This window comes from Cricetulus griseus, chromosome 6, assembly GCF_003668045.3.
Source record: "Cricetulus griseus strain 17A/GY chromosome 6, alternate assembly CriGri-PICRH-1.0, whole genome shotgun sequence".
NCBI lineage: Eukaryota > Metazoa > Chordata > Mammalia > Rodentia > Cricetidae > Cricetulus > Cricetulus griseus.
Genome location: NC_048599.1, coordinates 85,487,653 through 85,512,479, shown reverse-complemented (window position 1 = coordinate 85,512,479; position 24,827 = coordinate 85,487,653). Strand labels below are relative to the sequence as shown.

The following is a 24,827-nucleotide window of genomic DNA, read 5'->3' as shown; positions in this document are numbered from 1 at the left end:
AGAAGAAGGATCTATTTAGGGTGGGGTGGTATCGTGAGGATTCGGAAAAAAAGTCTACATTGGACAAGGAGGTGAAGAGACCAAAGGATTTAAGGATGAACAGAGGTACAAAATCTGGGACTATGAAGACGGAGGGGGAGGAGTTCGTGCTTTTTGTCCCACCACCACCGTGTGTCTGTCCCAGGTCTCAGAATGCGCGCTAGAGCTGCAAGCAGAGCTGTGCTAGGTAGACATGGCTTTACAGTCTCGCTTCTGCTGGACTACAGACCATGGGCAAACCGCTGAAGGTATCTCTAAGCCTCTTTTTCTGACTTCAGAATCCTTATGTTTATAAGGAGCGGGTGGTTTTGAGCCTCCCCAGAGCTAACTGCTAAGAAAGATGCTCTTAGAAAAGAATATAATGCAGCATTGTCCTCGCATACCACCCCAGTGATGCTGTTGCAGGTTCCCGCTCACTCCCACCCGCCTCTCAGGCTCTGCAAAGGTCGAAGAGCGGCAAAGCTGAAATCTAGGTCTCTGCTAGCCTCGCAGCGCCACCTTAGACTGTTGGCTCTCGCTCTGCACCCAGAAGCAGAGCCTATGTCCCGCCCCCCAAGAGCCACCCGGCGCCGGGATGCCTGCAGTCCCCGCAGCGGGGATGCTGTCGGTGGGGTTAGGGCGGCGGCAGCGCGGAGGGGGCGGGCCCGGGGGGCCGGGCTTCCCGGGGGAGGGCCCTGCTCGCTCCAGGAGGCGGTGGCCCGAACCGGGGAGTGGTAAGACTCTGGACCGAGCGTGGCCGGATCCCCCCACCCACCGAGGGGCCTGAGAGGACGCGGTGAGTGCCTTGGAGGGGACGCTGGGGAACGCGGCGGCAGTGCCGTGACTCTAGCTCGCTCTTTGGTCCTCCGGCTCTTGAAGTTGGCAATCGGACGGACTCCCGCTCAGGAGACCCGGGCCATTGGCTGCCACTGAGCGCAAGGCCATCTCATCTGCTACGCCAATGAGGCGATTCTTCGCGCCAGCCGCGGGTAATGGGGCGTTCAGGCTGGAGGAGCAAGCCATCTTTTGGGGGCTCCTACAGGATCCCAAATTGCTCTCCTCGCTCCCGTCCTGAAGCCCTAGAAGGGGCCTCTGTAGAAAGCCGAATTTTGCCCCCTACCGCGTTTCACGCCACCATCTGTAGTTCACAGCCTGGCTAGCCCTGGCAGGCAGCGCCCCTTACCCTCTGCAGTAACCAGCTGGTCCCACCTTCCCACCGAGACCAAGTTCAACAAGTTTGTCCAAGAAGTCCTAGAGCCTCCATGTCTAGGCCTGGCTATGCCTGTCTGTGTGGCTGGCTCCACCAGCTCAGAGTTGTTCAACACCGTGCCTTCTGGGATCGGGGGGTGGTTTGTCGAGTGCCGCTGTATGTAAGGGAGGAGGCCAAAGACCGGCAGCCCCTGGGTTCTGAGATTTGGTGTGGAGGCTCGAGGTTAGGAGTGCGTCATTAGCGAGCAGGCACCTCAGCCGGTAGGTCGGGTTTCCAAAAATGCCCCTTTGTTATGCCCCTCCTTGGCCCTGCCTCCTCCCCCTTTCTTTGCGCCACCCCCTCCCCCAACCTTCCAAAAGGTTGTGCCAGTCTCTTGATTCTACGTGCCCCTCTCTGGATCAGCAACTACCCCCCTTCTGCGTCTTCAGTCCTAGGTCTGACTGGGAGAGGCTGCTGGTGAAGCCCTTGGGCGAAGCCTGTGTGACTCAGGACACAGGACTGGGCAGGGCAGGGTGGCTTTGCTCTCTCCCAGGCCCGTGTCCCCAGCTTCTGGAAAAGGGTGGGGGCTAGCTTATGTGTAGGAGACAAGCGAGGCCTAAGCCATTGGAGCTCAGGTGGGGAGGGCCGGTGCTATCCTGAAGCCCAGAACTCCCAGCTCGGCACTAACCGCTGAGAAAAGACCCTGCCAGTGTTCCAGAAGCCTTCTCTAACTGGATAGGTGGAGGTCCTGGGCTGGAAAGATTTTAACTACCTGTTCTTGCTCTCTGAGCTCTTGCTGTGGTAGAGTGTGTTTACTCAGATTTGAGTCTCTGCTAATGTCAGGAGGCACAAGGTGCCAATCCTCCTCAGCAGGGACCAAGGTGCCAGGTCCGCCCCCATAGCTAGATGAAGCTGGGGTGCCGGGCCTGGCTGTGCCTGGGGCTCCAGCTTGTGTTTGCTCTGTGAGGCCTGAAGGAGCTGTGCCAGCCCTACACACACAGCCTGCTCTGTTCTGGGGCCAGGGAGAGGGAATGGGTGGGGGGCAGCTCTCCTGGGATCTGGGAGCAGGGAGGCTGGAGTAGGCAAGGGGCCCCAGGCCCTGGATGGTTCACTGGGACAGCTCCAAAGGCCAAATGATTTATGGTTACTGCTCTTTCTCTCCCCATCTGGCTGGCAAGCCATTCTGGACAAGTGGGGCTGTCTCGAAAAGAAACAAGGTGAAGAGCTAGTTGGGGGCAGTGCTCTGTGTCCTGGGATCTTCACTGCCTGTATGCTAATGGGGTCTCTAGGGAGAGGCTTGTCCCCCTCCTGCCAGCAGAGGAAGGAAGTCAACTTAGGCCAGGCTTTTCCATGGTTGCTGTAGCCTGCAGGTTTTCTGGTCTTCAGATGGGACATCATTCCTTCCTTTCCTTTTTGGTGCTGGTGATGGAACCTCTGGCCTCAAGCATGTTCTACCTCTGAGCTATGCCTCCAGTCCCTTGTTGTTACTGATTCGGATGCCTGGGGTAACACAAACTAAAACTGCAGAAGTTTGTCCATGACTGTGGACAGGTCCAGTCATGACCTATGGAATGTATTGGGGGACCAGGATCACAGGGGTATGGGAGCCCTGAGGATGGAGGAGTGATGAAGGTGTCCCCATCTGAGTTTTGAGAATGAGCAGAGGTTTACCAGTTTAGAGAGAGCACTGTGACGGAGTCCTGCTTTGGTTGCTGCAATCTCATACTTTCGTCTTCTTGACCCACTGTACCTTAGGCCTTAGGCTATCTCAGAGAAGAAAGCAATTTCCTTCTATGGACCAAGAATCAGTTGGTACTGGGGAGAACTGAGACCTTGCCTAGAGTCAGGAGGCTGTATGTCACTGTGTCATCTACTCCCTGAGGGAGAGAGAGAGAGAATCTGGGGTAAAACTTTACCTTGCCCTCCTCCCCAGTTCTTCTAACTGGCTGTGTGGCTTGCTGGCTGTTCATGAAGCCCCACCCTGGGCTTTTTGAGGGCAGAACGGAATTGTTGTATCAGGACCCCTTGAGACTTTCCTAGATGTGTGGTGGTGGTAGGGGGCAGGTAAGTGTCTCATTTTGACTGATGGATCTTTCAAGTGTTTCTGGTTCATTGCCTAATTTGAGTTTTATATAGCATGGACACTGACCAGGTGGGGGAATTTCCACCTCATAGCAAGCTGAAGCTCCCTTAGGACAGTACAACACAGTTGTCCAAAAACTTCCTGGTCATGATAGGGCCCAGGCCTCTTGGCTCTCTTTCCACCCTGCTCAGCACAGATAGTTGCTGGAGTTATGAGCTGGGTACCTACTCAGTTGGACTGCTTTGTTCATGGGGTTGCCTTGACATTCAAGGGACAGGAGTCCTCATCTGCAGTAGGAGTGTGGGGCTTTCTGCCCACCACCCACCCCTGTCTGTCACCTAATCCCCTGCTGGATCGTGTGACCTGCCTGGCATTCTCAGCCTGGAATCTGCCACTTCTGACAGCAGTTGCTATATTGGGGGAGCTGGGCACCGCCCTGGACACTGGAGGCGCCCAACCCTTACTCCTTCCTGTATTCTTGTTAACTTCAAGGCATAGTGGCAGCCTGGAGACTTGGACAGGGGTCCTTGAAGTGATCTGGAGACCCCAGGGTATGTACAGGGTGGTCTGAGAAGGGTAAACCCAGAGGAAGCAGGGGAATTTAGGAGCTGCTATCTTTGCCCCTATCCTGCCTCCTCCTGGGGGCTTCTGGCCCTTTGTTGCTCAGTCCTTGCTCTGATGGTTCCTTGGGTGGTGGGAATGGCAGTGGGACCATGCTTTGGACTATTAGAAGGCCTTTTCCCAGCCCCCTAATTGATCTCACTTTTTTGCTTACTTATTTGCCCTCCACAGCACCACATCTGCCACCATTCCGTGCTGCAGGGACACCATGGCTCCAGAAGAGGACGCTGGAGGGGAGGTCTTAGGGGGCAGTTTCTGGGAGGTAAGCAATTGGGGACCGGGTTTGGAATGACAGTAAACTGTCCCCCCTCTCTCTGGGCTCAGCCACCTATCCAGTGGAGGAGCCCAACTATCAGCCCAGCTGGAGAGGGGCCTTTTCCCTGATAAAACTATCCCTCCTGTGTGCCCCAGGCTGGGAACTACAGACGGACGGTGCAGCGTGTTGAAGATGGGCACAGGCTGTGTGGGGACCTGGTTAGCTGCTTCCAAGAACGTGCCCGAATCGAGAAGGCCTATGCCCAGCAGCTGGCTGACTGGGCCCGCAAGTGGAGGGGTGCTGTAGAGAAGGGTGAGCCAGCATGTAGGCCTAGCAAACAGCACAGGTTGTAAGGGTGGGACCCTCAGGGTGGCTTCTGCTTCTTGAGGTCTTGAGGGTGTTAGGGATGTAAGACCTCAAGCATGCATGACAAGAGGGATCTATATTCTTACTCCTCTGCCTGTTGTCTAGAGCAGAAATGAAGATCAGAGAAGGGACTTGGCTGAAGCCACACAGCTAAAAAGAGCTAAATGTGGAGTGTGGACTTCCTACTGGGTAGAAAGATCCCAGGCACATAGTTTGTGTGGCAGAGTTGGGTTTACTCTTGGCTGCATTCATAGATATGATGCTTTGGACAAGTTAACCTGACTTCTCTAGGCTTTAGTTTTTTGTTTTGTTATTTTGTTTTGCCTGTTCCATATTGGCAATGACACTGTCCCCATGGTAGTAGTAGAGGCAAGAATTCATGAGATCGCTCATGTCAGGGCACAGAGTAGGCATTCCTAATGCAGCACCTAACATTGCTGCTGTTCATCTTTGTACCCTCCACTCCTACCATGCCTGTCTGGCACCCAGAGCAGGACAGGGAGAGGGGATGGCTATATTTAAGATAGCACCCCACCTGGCCCAAGCTCATCCCTCTGCAGGCCCACAGTATGGCACTTTGGAGAAGGCCTGGCATGCCTTCTTCACTGCGGCTGAGAGGCTGAGTGAGCTGCACTTGGAGGTGAGGGAGAAGTTGCACGGTCCAGACAGCGAGCGTGTGCGGACTTGGCAGCGAGGGGCTTTCCACCGTCCAGTGCTGGGTGGTTTTCGGGAAAGTCGGGCTGCAGAGGATGCTTTCCGTAAGGCCCAGAAGCCCTGGCTAAAGAGGCTGAAGGAGGTGAGGCTGGGAGCAGTGGTTATTGAAGGCAGGTACCTTCTGGTCTGCATGGGACCAGGGTGTGGCGTCTAGGATCCAGAGCTGTTTTCATGTGTGTTAGGTTGAGGCTTCCAAAAAGAGCTACCACACAGCACGCAAGGATGAGAAGACAGCCCAGACTCGGGAGAGCCACGGGAAGGCAGACAGCTCCATGTCCCAGGAGCAGCTTCGAAAATTGCAGGAGCGGGTGGGACGATGCACCAAGGAGGCAGAGAAGGTACAGCCTCCTGGCAAAGCTTCCTGGATGCCTTTCCAGACCCTAGGCTCTTCCTGCTCTAATCCCAGATGCCCCTCTTTCTTGACATGGTTATTTAAAACAGTAACTTGGACTGGGCGTCAGGGTACACCCTTTATAATCCCAGCCCTCAGGAAGCAAAAGCAAGTGGATTTCTTTAAGTTTGAGGCCAGCTTGGTCTACTTAGAGTCTCATACTTTATATGTAACTTCAGACCAACCAAGGCTATTGTAGTGAGACCCTGTCTCAACAAACAAACAAACATAAAGGAGGAACTTGGGTCTGGGGAGATGGCTTAGCTTGTGCAGTGCTTGTTGTGTAGGTAAAACGCTAGGCAAGGCAGCTGGGGTGGATAAAGGGGAGGTGCTGAAGAGGGTTTGTGTGTGTTGGTAATGGATGTCTAGGTACATCCCTGGACCTCAATGGCCAGCTTGTCTCATGGCCTGAGGAAGGGGCTGAGGAAGGCACACTATATTGACATTTGGCCTTCACACACACACACACACACACACACACACACACACACACTTGCATATGCACAGAGAAACCTGAATAAAGGTGATGTTTTACCCAGGAGAGGAATGACATGTTTTTTAACTCAGGGGAGTAATGGTGGGGTTCCAGGCAGTTGAAGCCTTAGTTACCTGGGATCAGTTCTATCATTGCAGACTCTGTCCTCTGCCCTGAATGTCCTTCCCTCTAACATCCTATCCCCTCTAAGAGGTGTCATGTCTGTAACACCTCCTCCAAGAAGCCTACTTTGATTTCTCTCAGTCTTGAGATTCTTATAGGTGTTCTTCTTGAATGTCACTTCCCTTGTTAGGCTGCTTCTGTCAGTTCCTGAGGGTAGAAAATGAGTTTCAGGCCTGACTGCCCCCGGTGGCCAGCTCCAAGTCGAGCTTGTGGCTATGTTCAGTGAATACTGGTGCAGTCCTGAGTGGAAGGCAGTCAGTCCTCACTGCCTCCTTTCTCTCTCACCCAGATGAAAACCCAATATGAGCAGAGCCTGGCAGAGCTAAATCGCTATACCCCACGTTACATGGAGGACATGGAGCAGGCCTTTGAGAGCTGCCAGGCTGCTGAGCGCCAGCGGCTTCTCTTCTTCAAGGATATGTTGCTCACCTTGCATCAACACCTTGACCTCTCCAGCAGTGACAAGTACGGCCTGCACACTGGATGGAGGCTTCCCTTGACTTCCTTTGGGTTCTGGCTGGGTTGAATGGAATTCTAGGGACTTGGGCTTTCCTTGTCTGATTGCGCGCCTCACAGGTTCCATGAGCTCCATCGAGACCTGCAGCAGGGCATTGCAGCGGCTAGTGATGAAGAAGACCTGCGCTGGTGGCGTGGCACACATGGGCCCGGCATGGCCATGAACTGGCCACAGTTTGAGGCAGGTGTTACAGGCTGGGTGGGACTTGGAGGTGGGTTTGGCTCAGTGTAGGCTCCAAGAAGATGACAGGTTTGGGATAAATCAGTGAAGGTGGTCCAGGTGGCCCTATTGCCACCATGGATACAGTCCAGCCTGACTCGGGAAACTCTCTCCACAGGAGTGGTCCCTAGATACACAGAGAGCAATCAGCCGGAAGGAGAAGGGTGGCCGGAGCCCTGATGAGGTTACTCTGACCAGCATTGTACCTACAAGAGATGGCACTGCACCCCCACCCCAGTCCCCAGCATGCCCAGCATCTCCAGGGTGAGAGTTAGGATCCTGGCCAAAGCAAAAAAAAAAAAAAAAAAAAAAAAAAAAAGCCCTATCCCTTGCTTGCTCCCCTCTCTTGCTTCTCTCCCTTCACATTAGTACCTGAGGGCCATCTTGGGAGAGTTAATACGATCATCTCACAGAGGTTTAGATTTGCCATGTAGTCCTCATGTTCCTTTATGGTTTGGCTGTATAAAAGCCCTGTGCACAGAGTTGTACCTGCATTTGCAGTTGTGGGTGGCTCCCTCTCATATGTGTCTTTAGCTTTCCTTCTAGTGGCAAAGCCTTTGGCTTGGGCTCTGTATGATCAGTCTTGTCCCCTTGTGTCTCCCTCTCTAACAGTGGGCAGGACGAGGACTGGTCAGATGAGGAGAGTCCCCGGAAGGCTGCCATTGGGGTGAAGGTGCGGGCGCTTTATGACTATGCTGGCCAGGAAGCTGATGAGCTGAGCTTCCGAGCAGGTACGTGTGTGTGTGTGTGTGTGTGTGTGTGTGTAGGGGGAACTTTCATGTTCCTTTTCACTTCAGCCCCGTGCTACCTGCTAGAGCAGGGTGTAGAAAAGGAATGCCAAAGACTCCCTTCTCAAGGGTTGTTCAGGGTCCAGCCAGTTGGGGCCTGACGGTGGTTGCTGCCCTGGATTTTAGGGTTGGGTAGCTTGCTGGCTGTGTTCTACCCTGGTCCTTATGCTATCCCATCCCCCTTAGTCCTTGACCTAGTTTTGAGACTGGTGAAGCCAGTGCCTCTGGCAGTAACCAATCTATCTTCCTTCAGGGGAAGAGCTGCTGAAGATGAGTGAGGAGGATGAACAGGGCTGGTGCCAGGGCCAGTTGCAGAGTGGCCGCATTGGTCTCTACCCTGCCAATTATGTAGAATGTGTGGGTGCCTGAGTGCCCTGACAGCCCTATTGCACCTTCTCTCTATCCTGGGCCAAAGCTCAACCCTTCCTGGACTGCTGGACCTGAGGGCCCTGAACCATGTGCTGCTGCTGCTGTCCCTCTGTTTCCGCAGGAGGGAAGATGTCTTAGGGCCCATGAAGTGAAGGGGTCTGTGTCTAGAAAGAGGCTAACAGAGTTCAGGTTGAGGGCAGGAAGGGAGGTTGGAGTGACAGAGGTGTCTGAGCCTCCCCCCCTCCCGCATTTGAGTCATCCCGGGAGTAGGGGATCCGGTTCCTAAACTGTCTGGGAGTTCCTGGGGTGAGGTTGGTGAGAATGTAGTTTGGGGCTAGCAGCACCCTCTTTTGTGACTTGTAGTGTGTATTAAACTTTATCAAGAATAAAAACTCCATCAAGTGTTGTGAGCATTTTTTGACACCCCATTCTTGAAGCTGATGGAAGTCATGGGGGAGGTTTGTGGGCCCAGCATGTGTCATGGAGCTGGGATTGCGCAGGCAGTTGCCTCCTGGTATCTGCCCTGAAACTTCAGGACTGTAATCTGGACTTGAGATGAGGTATGTTGCTTGCGGGCCTCTACTCCAGACCGGTTGCTGAACTATGAGCTGGAGCCCCGCCAGTGCCTTCCCGATGGGACTAGGAGTACTCGGGTGACTGTTAATCATTACTCATCCATCGGCAACTCATCAAAGGCTGTGGCCATGGCCTTCTGCCAGACAACGGTAGCCAGGGGCCCTGCGGTATGCAGACCCCAGCGTCCAGCAGGAACTCCCGAGGAACTTTGGGCCAGTCCACGAGCCGTCGCTCGCTCTGGCTGCGGATTGGCCAGGGGAGGCGCGGCGTTCACTCTCAGGCCCATTGTGGAGCTCCTGGCTGCTGACGTCATGGTTCAGTCCTACCCGACGCTCATTGGTCCAGATCCGGTCGAATCACTCCACTCGTAGGCGGGTCAGAGCTCTGCGTGGCCGGCGCGGTTAGCCCGCCTTCTCCGGCGCGGATTGGCCCGCGGCGCGACCTGTCGGTCGCGGTTGTGTCTGGGAAGGAGAGAAAATGGCGGCGGAGCCGAGCAAGACCGAAATCCAGACTCTTTTTAAGAGGCTTCGTGCAATTCCCACCAACAAGGTGCTTGAGCGGGAGGGGCACGGGTCCTGGCGCCGGCGGAGAAGACGTCTCTTGTCCGCTGGGACCGGAGGGAGGGCGGGGACGGAGGTGGGAGGGTTTCTTGTGGTTTCAAGCTCTGGGCCTCGACTCTGGGCCCTAACCACTCAACTTGTCGCCTTTTCCACTTAGGCATGTTTCGATTGTGGCGCCAAGAGTCCGAGTTGGGCAAGCATCACGTATGGTGTATTTTTGTGTATTGATTGCTCCGGAGTGCATCGCTCCCTGGGTGTTCATCTCAGCTTTGTCAGGTAGGTTCTGTGTTAAGAGTGCTGTGCTTCCACAGGGGCTGTGTGGTCAGCAAGGGGAAAGGACGCCTCCACTTGAACCTTTCTGAATTCGGTGTTTGGATACTTCCAGGAGGGAGTTCTGTTAGCCTATTGGGGGGCGAGCCGCCTCTGTGGGATTGTAGCCATAAAGTCTGGATCAAACACCCCCTCTTCTCACGGTTAACCTGAGACTCAGCATCAGTTTAGGTGAGAAGTTAGCTGCATTGCCCTTGTTACTGCAGATAGATTGTCTCAGTAGGTCTCCAGTGCAATTCTGACCGCCCTTAGTAAAGAGTGCCTGCATTCCTGATAAGTCGACCTCCTTTTGAATCTCCTCAGAAATAATTGGTACTCTTTGGATTAGGTGAAGAGCAAAGATTTCAAACACAGGGAAGAGAGGAGGCAATGGGACAGTGACTGATGGTTTCCTGGACACCCACAGAAGCCTGAGGCCAAATGACAGGCGTAGGCTTGACAGGGAAGCTTGTTTTGGTGTCGATGGTAGGTGACACACAGCTCTTGTGCTCAGGTCCACAGAGTTGGATTCGAATTGGAGCTGGTTGCAGCTGAGGTGTATGCAGGTCGGCGGGAATGCTAATGCGGTAAAGCTTCTTTTATCTTCCCCAACCCCCATTCTTTTGCCTGGGTACTTAACTTTCCTATGATTTTCTTGGAGTAAGTGTGTTCTCTGTTCACAGAGTTCACAGCTCTGTAATGCCACCATACACAGCTTCTTACTTTCTTTTCCTCCTCCTCCTCCTCCCCCTCCTCCTCCTCTCTCTCTCTCTCTCTCTCTCTCTCTCTCTCTCTCTCTCTCTCTCTCTCTCTCTCTCTCTCGTTTTGTTTGTTTTTTGAGACAGGGTAGACAGGGTTTCTCTGTGTAGCAGCCCTGGCTGTCCTGGAACTCCCTCTGTAGACCACGGTGGCCTCGAATTCACAGAGATCCACCTGCCTCTGCCTCCAGAGTGCTGGGATTAAAGGTGTGTGCCACCACCGCCTGGCTATATTCACAACTTCTTTTAAACAGGCTTAAATACAAACTGACCTGGGCAGGTGCTGTTGGAAAAAGCCCAGTGGAGTGGAGTCTGCACATTTCCTGGAGGAAGGATAGCTAGAGTGGGATTGCATACTTTGTTCAGTCTCTTACACTTTCCTGTTTCAGAGGGTGGGAGGTGCCATGGTGTTTTTTTGGAGGTATGAGTGACGGTGTTTACTGAGTGAGCCTTGCAACCTGAGTTCAATTCGGGAAACTCAATAAAAGCTGTAAGGAGAGAACCAACTCCACAGAGTTGTCCTTTGGCCTCCCCACACATGCTGTGGTGCGCACATAATAATGAAAATTAAAGGGTTTTGTTTTGTTTTTTTAAGGAATGTTGAAAGACCTTTACTTCTATGAAAACTTGTTGGTGTCAGTAATATGTATCCTGTATAAACAATAACCCGTTTGTTAAAGTGTCACCTGTAATGTGAGTACCATTATCTTTGTTGAGAGTACTTGTACATACATGCTACATTCTTTTTTTTTTTTTTTTTTTCTCTCTAGACTGCCTTTTTCCGCCAACATGGATGTATGGCCAATGATGCTAACACGAAATATAATAGCCGAGCTGCCCAGATGTACCGAGAGAAGATCCGGCAGTTAGGGAGTGCAGCTCTGGCTAGGCATGGCACTGATGTAAGTACTTGTTCCTGGCTTGGGGTGATGGGTAGGAGGTGTTAACAGCCCTGAGTTTCACAGTATCTCCTTCCTTCCAGCTTTGGATAGATAATATGAGCAATGCTCCTAGTCACTCTCCAGAGAAGACAGACTCTGATTTCTTTACAGAGCATACTCAGGTGAGTTCCATGGGGTCATTTTCTTTGATAAAGGCTATACCTTTTGTGATGGTGATGGAAAAATGCTTTGCATAGGTACGATATCTCAGATAATGCCTGTGGTTCAGAATTGCTAATTACTGCCTTCTGGGTAAGACTAGAAGTTTCTTCCTCCTATTTATGGGAGTGCAATGGACTCCTCTTTAGAAATGAATCCTGGTGGTGGAGAGTAGTTTGAAAGCTCAAGAGGTCTCAGGGACCCTAAAACACCCAGATTTTCAAAAAGTGAGCAGGAGTTGGAAAGACAATGAGGATTCCTTCTCCCGTGACCCATCTTAAGATAAAGCCTTCTACTCTTTTGACAATGGGCATTGAAGTCAGAGTCTTCTCAGGTCAGCATATCATCATCTCTGCTTGGTATTCCTTTGATGTGGCCAAGTCACTTAACCCAGCAAAACCTCACTTTCTAAAATCCAGACATAGCTGGAAGCTATGCCTCCTACCTATAAGTAGGTGTTGCTTCTTAGGAGGATTCACTGAAGCTTCTGGGATCTGGCTTCCTTTTTAGGCCCCTGTCTGGGATACAGCAGATACTGAGCCTTCAGGGACCCAGCAACCAGCCCTACCTTCAGAGAGCAGTACCCTGGCACGTGAGTTTAGCCGAGATCTCAACCAAGTGGTTCGGACACTTAGCCAAGGACATAGGAGTTAGGAGAAGGTTTCCCTGTGTCCTTGGGTGGAATGGGATTCATTTTAGTCCTTGGAGGAAGGGGTGGGCATATATGTTTTGGTGGCAAGCAGAGGAAAGCCAGTGACTCTTACCACCTCCTTAATGTAACTCCTGTCATTGTATTCACAGAACCTGAACATGGCCCTAACACTGACCTCCTTGGAACCTCACCCCAAGCTTCTCTGGGTATGACAGCTGGCAAGGGTGGGGAGGCTAGGAGAGAGTGGGCCTCAAGTATGTGTTCTAAATCTCTATTGCCTAGTCATGTGAACTGAGCACAGGAGACTGAGCAACTGACCCCTCTTAGGTAGGAACTGGAATTGAAGTTCTGACCAACTTTTGGACCTTTGAGCTGACAAACCTGAATGGCTGTCTTTTGAGTGTGGGGTTGGATCTAGCCAAAGCATGGGAGCCTGGAATGGGACTGGACACCTGTCCCTGGTGTTAGGCAGGACTGACCTGTTTTGTCCATTTCATGAGGTGTGGTGATAGCTTTGAGCTGCTCATGGCTAGAGGCAGTACTGTCCTTTCAAAGTTCAGCCCTTTCCTACTCTTGAGTGGCCTTCAGACTTGGTTAGGGTAAACAATCCCTCTGCTGACCTTGATTTGTTCTGTTGACTCTTGGGGGTTGGGGCAGGAAGCCAGTGGAGTGACTGTCCAGCTGGGTCTGAGAAGGCTTGGCATAGCTTTGAAATAGGCTCTGTAGGCCTCTGGGTTTGAGAGCTTTATGAAGCTTCTGGGATGAGCCCTTGTTAGCCACAAGTCTGTTTCTCCTCCAGAGTCCATGTATCTGTCAGCTAAAGGGACCTCTTCTGCCAGAGGTAACCAGTGGTTTGGGAGCCTGTCCCCTGCTTGCTGCTCTCTGCTCTAGGAGCTGAGGCTGTTCAGCAGCTCCCCTACTTAACAGTTTTCACTTTGGTTTGGGTACTCTTTGGTGCTTCAGGTCTAGGCTCTTACTGCTACTTTTGGGGCATCAGCAAGCTCCCCTAACCTTGTCTGTCTTTGGCTTGAACAGTCTTGGTTGGAACTGGTGGTGGCAGTTTTGCCTTCCCGTCTGAAGCAATTCTTTTTAGATGTTCTTGCTGTGAAGCTGCATGGTGTGGACTGAGCCATGTTCTCTGACCTTCCTTTGTCCTATCTCATGCCCACCTTCTTCCTCACACAGAACTGAAAAGCTCCATTATTGGCAAGAAGAAGCCAACAGCAGCTAAGAAAGGGGTAGGTGGGGAGAGGCAGTATTGTAGGGTGGTGAGAGCTGGTGTTGAACTCCTTCAGTTCTTCCTATGTACTGGCTGGCTATAGACTGGCAAAGATACTAACTTGTCTGAACCTTGTTTATTAAAGGGATTTAAAGATACCCATCTTAAAGGGACTGCTGGGCAGTAAGCAAGATGAAGCACATCTAGTACTTAGAGTGCTTGGCACATAGCAGGCCCCAGTCAGCATTAACAGCTGTCCTCATTCCTGAGACCTGTGTGGGGGTTGTGTGAAGCTGCTCCTAAGCAGCTCTACCAGAATCATTGGACTCTAAGAAGGAGAACCCCCCTTCACTGTGGGTGTGACTACAGTGACCATCCTGGGGAGGGAGCAGAGGAGACTGGCTGGTAAAACCCCACGTCAAATGGTTTTCTCTTCAGCTGGGTGCCAAGAAAGGCCTGGGAGCTCAGAAGGTGAGTAACCAGAGCTTTACTGAGATTGAGCGGCAGGCTCAGGTGGCAGAGAAGCTCCGGGAGCAGCAGGCAGCTGATGCCAAGAAACAGGCAGAAGAGTCCATGTGCGTGATTACTGTGGTACCCTTGGCTTGTGTGGGGTGGTGGCAGGTGGCATGGGTGGCAGCCTCTGATTGTTCATTTTCTCCAGGGTTGCCTCTATGCGTCTGGCCTACCAGGAGCTCCAGATTGATCGCAAGAAGGAAGAAAAAAAATTACAGAACCTTGAAGGAAAGAAACGAGAGCAGGCTGAAAGGCTGGGCATGGGCTTGGTGTCCCGAAGGTGAGGTTCAGGCCCTGGTGTGTCAGAGAAATGCCTTTCTGTCCCTGGGAGCCAGGACAGGCCCTACCCAGCAAGTCAGTGTTCCTTGCTTAGTCTTGTTATCTTAAGGCACCTAGCACAGTGGCTGGCTATCCATACATGTTAGTTGTTTGTGTGAGCAGGAGCAGGTGCTGTTTCACTCCATGCTAGGATGGCACTTTCTGATGAGGCTGCTTCATGGCTGGACAGTTCTTTTTTTCCAACACCTGAGAACTTCAGGGCTTTTTGCTTCTTTTTTTTTTTCTTTTTTCTTTTTTTTTTTTTTTTTTTTTTTTTTGAGACAGGGTTTCTCTGTGTAGCTTTGGAGCCTATCCTGGCACTCGCTCTGGAGACCAGGCTGGCCTCGAACACTTTTTGCTTCTTTAGTCTTTGCCCACTAAATGCTATTTGTTGTACCAGATACTCTAAATACTCAAATGACCCCACACATTTCAAATGCCTCTGGGTTGGGGAAGTCCTTTTTTGTTTTGGTTTGTTTTGGTTTGGTTTTTGTTTTTCGAGACATGGTTTCTCTCTGTAGAGCTGGTTGGCCTGGAACTCACTCTATACACCAGGCTGGCCTTAAACTCTTGGAGGTCTGCCTTCCTCTGACTCCTGAGTGCTGGGATTAAGTGTTTCAGAACTACTAGGTTTGAGTTCCTGTGCTTTGCTTTAAAAAAGCAAATCAGCTCTCTGAAGCATTTTGAAGTTTCAGTAATACTGTTTTTATTTTTTGTTGTTTTGAGATGGTCTTACTATGTAGTCCTGGCTGGCCTCAAACTCACAGAAATCTCTTCCCCTCTACCTCCCAATTGCTGAAATTAAAGATATTAAAAGATTTTTGTTTGTTTGTTTATTGGTTCTTCCAGACTGGGTTTCTCTATGTGGCCTTGACTTTCCTGGAACTTGCTCTGTAGATCAGGCTGGCTTCGAACTCAGAGATCCACCTGCCTCTGCCTCCCAAGCTGGGATCAAAGGCTTGTGCCACCACCGCCCAGCTAGATTTTATCTTTTTTTTTTTTTTTAATTTAAGATTTATTTAGCCGGGTGGTGGTGGTGCATGCCTTTGATCCCAGCGCTCGGGGCAGAGGGAGGCGGATCTCTGTTCTCTGTGAGTTTGAGGCCAGCCTGGTCTACAAGAGCTAGCTCTGGGACAACCTCCAAAGCCACAGAGGAGAAACCCTGTCTCGAACCCCCCCCCCCAAAAAAAAAGATTAGTTTAATTATTGTGTATATAGTGTTCTGCAGGCATGTATGCCTGCAGGCCAGAAAAGGGCACCAGGTCTCATTATAGATGGTTTTGAGCCATCATGTTGGAAATTAAACTCAGAACCTCTGAAAGAGCAGGCAGTGCTCTTAACCTCTGAGCCATCTCTCCAGTCCTAGATTTTTATCTTTTAAAATTAGAGTATCTGGGGGCTGGGGATGTAGCTCAGTTGGTAGCATGCTTGTCTTGCATACATAAAGCCCTGAGTTCAAAACCCAGTACTACATAAAACTGATGCGTTGGTATAAATCTATAATCCCAGCATTTGAGGCAGGAAGGTCAAAGGTTTAAGGCCGTTCTTGACTGTATAGCAAGTTTAAGGCTACTTGGGGCTCAAAATGTATCTTCTGGCATGATGGCATACACCAGCAATCCTAGAACTCAGGAGATGGAAGCAGTGGGATCAGGAATTTAGGGTGATCCTTGGCTACATAGGAATTCAAAGTCAGATTGGTCTCTGGGAGCCTGTTTTAAAAAGAGAAAGAAGAAAAGAATAATAATAAAGAATATTTGCAAACAAAAAAGGTGGGGGAGGGGTGCTGGAGAGATGGCTTAGAGGTTAAGAGTACTGACTGCTCTTCCAGAGGTTCTGAGTTCAATTCCCAGCAAGCACATGGTGGCTCCCAACCATCTGTAATGCAGTCTGGTGCCCTCTTCTGGCCTGCAGGGACACATGCAGGCAGAACACCGTATACATGATAAATAAATCTTTAAAATAAAAAAAAAGAATATTTGCTGGTGCCATTGACTAGACCATTCCTTGGCTTCATTTGTTAGGAGGCATGGGTTTATTGTTATGAGGAATTTATTAGACACAATAGTCATAGGTACAGATGAGGAAATTGAGATACTAAGCAGCTTCCTCAAAGCTGCAGTGTGTGTGGTGAAAGTTGGGGATAACTTGTGAACTTGTGTGAGTGGGTCTTCTTTCACTGTGTGGGTTCCAGGGCTTAAACTCAGGCCATCGGACTTAGTGGCAAATGCTTTTACTCTGAGTAATCTTACCAGCATTGACAAAATCTTTTAAATTAATTTTTATTAACTTTATTTGTATGTATATATAGGACTTGCATGTACTATTGCACACCTGTGAAGATCAGAGAACAACTTGTTGGAGTCAGTTCTCTTCTACTATACCCTAGGGAGTGAGCCCTGTTTTTTTGATTGCTTTGTTGTTAGTTTGAGACAAGGTTTCACTATGTAGTACTGGCTGGCCTAAGACAGACTGTTTTTTTTGTTTGTTTTTGTTTTCTTTGGACAGTCTTATGTAGCTCAGGCTGGCCTTAAGGTAGCTACATAGCCAAGGATAACCTTGAATTCCTGCTCTTACTGCCTTACCCTCTTGAGTGTTGAGATTACAATCACATGTCACCACACCTGGATGTGTTTTCTTTTTTACTTTATTATGTTTATGGGTACTTTGCATGAGTGTATGTCTGTGTACCACATGAACACAGAGAGCATTGGATTACCTGGGACTCGAGTTAGAGATGGTTATGAATTGCCATGTGAGTGCTAGGAATAAATAAATAGTCTCCAGGGAAAGAAGCCAGTGCTCTTAACCTCCGAGCCTTTACTCCTCTAGCCTGTTATTTTCTCTTTCTGTTTCTTTCTTCCTTCCCTCCTTCCTTTTTTTTTTTTTTTTTTTTTTACCTTCAGTATAGCAGAATCTCCTACTTAAATCTAATCTACCCTATTTAAAATCCAGTTGCAAAATATTCACTCTTTGGCTGGGCGATGGTGGCAGCACATGCCTTTAATCCCAGCGCTTGGGAGGCAGAGGCAGGCGGAGCTCTGTGAGTTTGAAGCCAGCCTAGTCTACTGAGTGAGTTCCAGGATGGCTAGGGTTATACAAAGAAACCCTGTCTCAAAGAAACCAAAACAAAACAAAAAATCAGTCTTTGAAGCTCTTCAATTTGGAAGCTATGTATTTTGGTGAGTTTGTCTGAATGAAATGGATCTTGACAGGAATGAGGCGTTGAGCTGTTCTGCCTGCCCACTCTAGGGAGCATTGGCAGATCCAGGTCTTGGTGCCTGGGCTAGACCCTATACTAGGAAATGCCCTTCCTCCTTTCTCCTTTTTTTTCTCTTCATCCCTTTTCTTTTTTAAGAGAGAGAGTGATTAAGGAAGGACTTGCTGTGATTCCATGAGGATCAACTGGGTGTTTTTCATCTTCTGCTTTGCGTTGTGTATGTCTGTCTCAGGAAGGATACAGTCTGTGATACTTATAATAAGGCTTTGTGTAAGGCTGGAGATGGAGTTGGGCATGGTGGGGCTCATGCCTGTAATTCCAACACTGGAAAGGTTGAGGGAGGAACATCTGGGTCACACAGCCAGTCTCCTTAGGAAAAACAAACCAAAACCAAAAAGGAAAGAATGGAGAGTAAACACTCATCATTTGGTGTGCATTATTAAGATGGCAACCAATAGCCAAGGGAAAGCTGTTGGAGAGAATGAAGCCAGTATGTTAACATTTCTGAGTATGCTCCCAGGACATTACAAACAGGTCACAGCAGGTCTCTGTCTGGACTGGCCCCGTGCAGTTGTACAGGCAAGGGTCTAGACTGTTGGGGAAACAGACCCATCAGCCTGGTTGCTGCTCTTGGGCAGTAAACAGTTGATTCTCATTACCAGCCTTTGGCCTGCTGTGCTTTCTCTACAGCTCCATCTCCCACTCCGTGCTGTCTGAGATGCAGGTGATTGAGCAAGAAACCCCGTTGAGTGCAAAATCTTCCCGTTCACAGCTTGACTTGTTTGATGATGTTGGAACTTTCGCCTCTGGACCCCCAAAGTAAGACTATTGCTGGGGCATAGATTTGCCTTTTGTATTCCTACTCAGGTTTCTCTGAGTTACTCTGCTGTCTTCCTAGGTACAAGGACAACCCCTTTTCCTTGGGAGAAACTTTTGGTTCCCGCTGGGATTCAGATGCAGCCTGGGGTATGGACAGGGTAGAAGAGAAGGAACCCGAAGTAACCATCTCCAGCATCCGGCCTATTTCAGAAAGGTAGTGTGGGCAGGGCAGTGCTTTCTACAAAATTTGGTGCAGGGATGGAAATGATGAGTAGTTAGTGCAGCTGAGAAACTGAATTTCTCATGTTTTTTTTTTTTAAATGTAAGGTTAGCAAATATAAATAACCACATAGAGCTAGTGATCATTCATTAGATAGGACTGTGTTTAGCACAACCAGCCTGGGGGTTCTTTTAGCTTGGGATCTACTTTATGGTGGAAGGGGCCTGATTGTCTGTTTCAGTTCTGATGTCCCTTCCAAAGGCTGTATGCCTCTAGCCTTCATGTTTTGATTGACTGCACTATTAGGGATCAAACCCATGTTTTCCATCTGCTAAGCCCCCCCTCTTTTTAAATTTATTTTTATTTTATTTTCATTGTATTTTGACTCCATGTACTTCTGTGTGAGAGTGTCAGAAGCCCTGGAACTGGAGTTACAGACAGATTTGAACTGCCACGTGGATGGATGCTGGGAATTGAACCTGAGTCTTCTGGAAGAGCAGACAGTGCTCTCAATCACTGAGCCATCTCTCTAGGCCCTTATTAAAAAACAAAACAAACAAAAAATCCTATTGTTCAGAAACAATGTTTTGTTGGCAAGTTACTATAGATAATCCATTTGTGAAATAGGACATCAGTAATAACTTCATTGGGTTGTAAAACCCCCAGCCTAGAGCCTGTACATTGTCAGTGGAGTGGCATGACCCTTTTATCCACATTAGCATGACTCTGAGAGAGTGATCACAGCACTGAATAATTATGGCAGGAGAGTGGATATAAGCCAGGTACACAGACTGTCACTTCAGATTCTGAATAGGACTAGGATTGCAGCCGTGGTGATGGCATCTTCTGCACCTTATTGAGCCACAGTAGTAAGTAAGCCCTCCAAACGGTGTTCCCACTCCATCTTATGGAGGGAACTGAGGCTCTTTGTTCCTTGGCTTCAGTGAAGAAAATAGAGAGGACCTCTTACTAATCTTTGGAGGGTACTCACTAGGAGAAAGGTTCTTTAATCCCAGAGTCACAGAACAGGCCAGAAAGCTATGGGTGCTTTTTTGGTCTCTGTGCTCTGCTTCCCATGGTGATAATGGAAAGGGATAGAGATGTTCTGCATTGGCCCACAGAACCACCAGCCGGAGGGAAGTGGAGAGCCGGAACTCAGGTCTTGAGTCCAGTGAAGCTCGTCAGAAGTTTGCAGGAGCCAAAGCCATCTCATCTGACATGTTCTTTGGTCGAGAGGTGGATTCTGAGGTTAGTGAAGTTATCTACTTGGTAGCAACAGGCCACAGCCTGAGCTTCTGAGCTTCTTCCCTACTTGTCCTTGGGCTTAGCATTAGGGTGGTTTGGCATAAGTCAGTTCTTTTATCATTGGCCAAAAGATTCCCTAGACCTTGCCTTTTCTCTAACACAGTATGAAGCCAGGTCTCGGTTACAGCAGCTCGCGGGCAGCAGTGCCATCAGCTCTTCAGACCTCTTTGGGGACATGGATGGAGCTCATGGAGGAGGTAGGGCACCGTGAGGCTTGTGAGCATAGCTGAAGGCCCTATAGCTGGGAAGGGTTTCTTGCAGGGCTCTTGATCACCACTTCCCTTGCTTTTACAGGAACTGTATCTCTGGGGAATGTACTTCCTACAGCTGACATTGCCCAATTTAAGCAGGGTGTCAAGTCTGTGGCCGGCAAGATGGCAGTGTTGGCTAATGGTGTGATGAATTCTTTACAGGTGAGGCTGGGCTGCTTGGCCTGGGAAGAAATGTAAAAAGTAATGCTTGGAAGTTTGCTTTCTGCTGAATCCAGACACTGCTGAGGAGCCACCAGCAGCTGTAGAGAGAGTGCTTGTTATTCTTGGCAGGGCAGTTTTCCATCCCTGTATTTGGGCTGAGCCTTTCCCTAAGGTGACTTGGCCTAGCTTGTTACTTCTGCTCCTCTTCCTCTTCTCTCCCAGGTTCTGTGAAATCTGGTGGACTTCCTTTTCCATTAGTACCTAGGTGGCTTCCACTTCAGCTTCCATCACATACTCTCAACATGGGGTCCCCAGCCCTGTACAGCAGCTTGCCCTAATGTGCTATAGGGTGTGCAGGGGAGGTGTTGTGGTTACTGGGGAGCTGCTGCAGATTAGAGAGAGACTCTGACTTTGTGTTTTTATTCTCCCCACTCAGGATCGCTACGGTTCCTACTGATCCAGGCTCCACGGCTCAGGCCTGTGGTGGCAGCAAGAACCCTGGTTCCCAGGCCAGGGATGTGGATCTGGGGATTTGTTGACTTCTGTGTGTGGTGTGTGAGTTGGGTGGCTTTGGAGGACCTTGGCAAGGGGAATGGTCAGCATCAGCCCTTGTCCTTTGCCTGCGCATTGAGTCCTTGTCCTCACCCCTTCACACTCTCCTCTCCATGCTAGTGTTCTTCCTTCCAGTCCTGCCCCAAAGCTGCTGCTACTTAGCCTGTTGCACTGGGAATGAGGGGAGGAGTTCCATCAGGATGACTTTATGGGTCTAGTTCTTCCCGAAGTAGGGAAGGCATGAGTCTTTTGCAGGCTTTAGGATCCATGTAGGTGGCTTGGAGGTCTGTCTGGGCCTCCTCGTCTTCTAGAGATACGGGAGGCCTAGCAAGAGTCGTGCTGTATCAGCCCTCAGGGAGAAGTTCTGGACTTGCCACTGCTTTTACTGTCAGTGGCCTCTTATGGGTTCCAGGGGAGGATGGCTTAGGAGAAAGACCCTGGTAATTCACTAAGGGCTAGAACTTTTGCTTGGCACCTAAAGGGTTTATTTGGGATCAGCCTGGGGGCCTGAGCAATCTTCTTTGTCACTACTGTCCCTCGGAGGCTGACTTCTGCCTAGGTGTCTGAGAGCCTTTATCTGCCACTATTGTGGGTCATAGCACCCTCTGTCTATGCTTGAGATTCTATCCTTTTGTGTCCTGCTTGGCACCCATGGTGGGTCTCATCAGTGGTCCTACCTGGATGCTGTGAACCTGCTACTGGCTGAGGAAACTGAGGCTCTGAAAGAAAGAAGCCCCTGGAGCTCAGCTTTCATTCTTTGCATCATTCTGGGTTTAGGGGTCCTGGACAGCACCCCACCAGTCAGTGAGAGCTTGAGGACTTGCAGCTGCAGGCCCCATACTCTGGCAGCTGGGCCACGCACTGTGTCATCCTTGGTGCCATCTCCCCCTGCCATGCTGGCAGTCTGAGCCCAACCCTACCTGTGGATTGCAGGTTGGGCTCCCAAACAACACAGACCACTCTTCCCTCATCCCTCCCCAGAGGGACATGACTTTCTTTCAGCACTGTTTGTATTGAAACAAAGTGGTGTCGAAATAAAGCCCCCACGGGGCCCTGTGGGTCAGTGTCCTCTCCATCCTGCCTCCCTGCCCAGTGGCCCTTCGCTCACTCTCTGGGCTCCCACCGATATGGATTGGGCGTCGGTGCCAAAGCTGAGGGCACTCTCTCCAGGGCCTCCAGCTTGTCTCTTCTCTGAAAGCCAAAGGCCCCTGGCTCCTTGCCCCTGTGCTGCCGCGGGGTCCGGTACAGCCTCGACCTCACCACCCTGTTGCACGTGGAGGAAAGAGGTGGTGTTAGTTGGCCCTTTAGTTTGTCTGCACCTCATCGCAGGAGGCAGACTGGGACCTGTTTCTCAAAACGGAGCTGTTTTTGTTTTGTTTTAGACAGTGTCTCCATAGCCAGACTGGCCTTGTAATCCTCCTGTCTTGGCCCTGGCACTGGAATGACAGGCATGCACTAAAATGCCTGGCCTGAAAAAGCATTTTAAAGATTCAGACTTTGGAAGAGTTAGATGCTGTATGTAAACCACTTTCCTTATAGGGCCACTTTGTCCTTGGGACTCCTCAACACTGTACAGTTATAAACCACTCGGAATTGGAGGGTTAGAAAGGACAGGTAAAGGGAATCATAGAGTTCTCAGTAATTTCCAGTGCTTTGGAATCATCTGGGGTGTTTGTGAAATAACAGATTTCTGTTTCCAACCCCAAGTTGGTACAGTAGGACTCCAGCTTGGTAATTGGCACTATCACCTGTGGTTCTGGTACACACCAGAGTTTGAGAAACCTTTCAGGGCCTCATTCAGATGCCTATAGGTAAGCTTGGTACCACAGGGCTTTTTGGAAGCCACTTGTAATCATCCACTGGCAGGTCTTAATAGGGAGGAATGGAGGGAAATTATGTGTCCAGTAAGTGGTGGCCTTACTTGGGCCAGGCAGCAGAGGATCTACTTCATTCAAGAAAGATGAAGATCACCTCTTCACTGTTCCAGCCTCTGCTCCAAAACCTTAAGCCTGCTTTGTGCATATCTGCACTGCTGCCCTGACCCAGCCGCAGGTCTTCACAAATGGTTAATGAAACCCTGGTGCAATGGCTGTGCAGCTCTAGTTCTTGTGACCAGGGTCTCACAGGTGATGAGAGCCTGACAACACCCTTAGATGTTGCTGAAGGCTATTTCCGTTGTGCCCGCCTCTGAATGGCTGCCTTCAACTGCAGAAGGCCAGGTCCTCTGTCAGCTAAGGCAGGTCTCCATGCTGGAATGGTACCCTGGCTCCACCTCCCATGCAGTCAGAAAAGCACCCAAGTCACACTTGCCCTTTACCTCCCCTTAGCCTACTGGCTTTAGACTCATTGCTTACCAGAGACAAGGGACTTTATTCATTTCACAGATTTGACTATTACAAACTTGAAGCCGATTTTGAAAGTGAAATTCTTGCCCATCCTCCCTCTTATTCCAGCTAGTGGCTGATTTCTCCAGCAGAAGGCCACAGTTGATAGTCTTCCCAGCACGTGCTCTCAGGAGTCACCCTTGACCATGAAGACCCTGCATTACTAATTCATGTTCCTCTATGGGAGCTGTTGTGGAAAATGACCCTCACGAGGAGGATCATGGCTGGCTGAGAAGACACCGTACTTAAAGCATAAGCAGCACTGCCAACAAAAGGCTGAAGCCAATGCCCTCCCAGAGATGAAATGGCCTTGGTATAAATATTCAGCTTAGGACCCAACAGGTTGTCAAAAGCCGAGAGCATGAGTTACGAGATTTCTGGGATCACTCAATTGGCTGGAGGGCTGTTATTCACCCATCTCTCCAGCAGAGGGCGGCACAGTGATGCTGGAGAAGTCTGGTGAGGGCAGCAAAAGCAGGGTGGGTAGGAGCAAGGTACAGGCCACAGATGGGACCCTTCAGATTCAAGTCTCAGACTCGTCTGTCTCTTCAGTGGAGCCATCGCTCTCTGCATCCAATTTGCGGGAGCGATGGAGGGGTTTCCATGGGGAACCAACCCGGGGAGGGGTTCGGGAGGGCAGGCAGCTGGCCTCAGAAGTGGCAATGATGGAGTTGACCAGGCCTGGGACCTGGACCAGCCTGAAGAAGGAAAGAAGCCCAGAGGATGATGTGATGAGTCTCCTGTTCAGAGACTAGGACCTCCACACTTACTCTTGCACTTGAGCAGACCCCCAAGGACTTATGGTACCTATGTTTTCTGCTGGGCCCAAGCCTTTCTCTGACCAATATGGGGTGTTAAAAATAAGTGCTGTCACCTACAGTCACCGCTAACAGATTTGGCTTCCACAAGAGGGCAGCATCTTCCCATTTGACACTTACAGCCTTTCCAGCTCCTCATCCATGGCTGGGTCATGCATCAAGTCTCCTTTGTCAGGCAAAGCTCCTAGAAGATAGGGATTTGGGGCAAAGTTACAAAACAGCATAAGGGTCATTCAAGGGAGCAGATACTCTGTCCTGGCCTTCATGTCTGTCAGCTCATTGACCAGGGTAAAGTTAGTCCTTGTGAAACAGGAAGTCTTGGGTGCTACTGTATACATTTAGTCTCACCACTTTCCCTTCCTTCCTTGGGGCAGGAGTGACAGCTAAGGAGATGTCTGCAAACAGGTGACCAACCCCCTTCCCCCATAGGATGTGCTTTGTTGCTGAGCTGGAAAGATGGCCTAGGCCCAATCCGAAGGGTAGAAAATAGCCAGTGTATGTGTGTACTTGTCCTTCCTTGATCCTATCCCTTCATTTATGGGATGTGTGGAAACATGTTTAAATTGCTGCTTCTGCCAGGCGGTGGCACACTCCTTTAATCCCAGTACTTGGGAGGCAGAGGCAAGCAGATCTCTGGGTTCTAGGCCAGCCTGGTCTACATAGTCAGTTTCAGGACAACCAAGACTGTTCACAGAGAAGCCCTGTCTTGAAAAAAAAAAAAAGGATTGCTGCTTCTATTGATAAGGAAATTGGTCCCATCCTCAAGTCGGTACTAACATCTGTCTGGATTGGTTTCCTTAGCAATAAGGCATAATTTTGGTGATGCTACTGGGGAGTGTATGAAGAGTCTTGAGTGCTTCCCCCACTTAAATTTTCTTCCTTTTGCTTTTTCAGAATACTCA

At 50.1% G+C, this 24,827-nt stretch overlaps 3 protein-coding genes across 10 annotated transcripts in view; 2 read left to right on the top strand and 1 right to left on the bottom strand.

Annotated features, from left to right (window-relative positions):
• The first annotated feature begins 688 nt into the window (after positions 1-688).
• On the top strand, positions 689-8,602 carry Pacsin3 (protein kinase C and casein kinase substrate in neurons 3). Of its 4 annotated transcripts, none has more exons than XM_027422530.2 (11): positions 692-814; positions 3,783-3,841; positions 4,083-4,173; positions 4,323-4,479; positions 5,094-5,329; positions 5,430-5,585; positions 6,586-6,761; positions 6,873-6,993; positions 7,151-7,296; positions 7,645-7,763; positions 8,074-8,602. In XM_027422530.2, the coding sequence occupies exons 3-11, from the start codon at positions 4,120-4,122 to the stop codon at positions 8,187-8,189; spliced, it is 1,281 nt and encodes a 426-aa protein (XP_027278331.1). In that variant the 5' UTR covers positions 692-814; positions 3,783-3,841; positions 4,083-4,119; the 3' UTR covers positions 8,190-8,602. The 4 variants fall into 4 exon arrangements, with proteins under 4 accessions (XP_027278332.1, XP_027278331.1, XP_027278334.1 ...); XM_027422532.2 differs by lacking the exon at positions 692-814 and adding an exon at positions 1,074-1,662; XM_027422531.2 differs by lacking the exon at positions 3,783-3,841 and having other exon boundaries at positions 689-814.
• Positions 8,603-9,152: 550 nt separating this feature from the next.
• Positions 9,153-21,786, top strand: Arfgap2 (ADP ribosylation factor GTPase activating protein 2). Of its 2 annotated transcripts, XM_027422527.2 has the most exons (17): positions 9,153-9,314; positions 9,483-9,601; positions 10,149-10,221; positions 11,163-11,294; positions 11,375-11,455; positions 12,003-12,084; positions 12,294-12,350; positions 12,944-12,985; positions 13,330-13,382; positions 13,802-13,938; positions 14,025-14,156; positions 18,105-18,233; positions 18,313-18,447; positions 19,575-19,701; positions 19,862-19,955; positions 20,053-20,171; positions 20,608-21,786. In XM_027422527.2, the coding sequence occupies exons 1-17, from the start codon at positions 9,243-9,245 to the stop codon at positions 20,626-20,628; spliced, it is 1,605 nt and encodes a 534-aa protein (XP_027278328.1). In that variant the 5' UTR covers positions 9,153-9,242; the 3' UTR covers positions 20,629-21,786. The 2 variants fall into 2 exon arrangements, with proteins under 2 accessions (XP_027278328.1, XP_027278329.1); XM_027422528.2 differs by lacking the exon at positions 12,944-12,985.
• The window catches only part of CUNH11orf49 (chromosome unknown C11orf49 homolog), a 181,930-nt gene continuing 176,123 nt past the window's right edge, over positions 19,021-24,827 (bottom strand). For 3 of the 4 annotated variants that reach the window (XM_027422534.2, XM_027422536.2, XM_027422538.2), the window contains 2 exons: positions 24,046-24,109; positions 23,074-23,805 (listed from right to left, as the gene is read on the bottom strand). In XM_027422534.2, the coding sequence (XP_027278335.1) occupies positions 23,631-23,805; positions 24,046-24,109 (239 nt within the window). In that variant the 3' untranslated portion in view covers positions 23,074-23,630. Of the gene's footprint in view, positions 21,988-23,073; positions 23,806-24,045; positions 24,110-24,827 lie in introns of those variants that run through there. The other variant, XM_027422535.2, reaches the window with a different exon arrangement.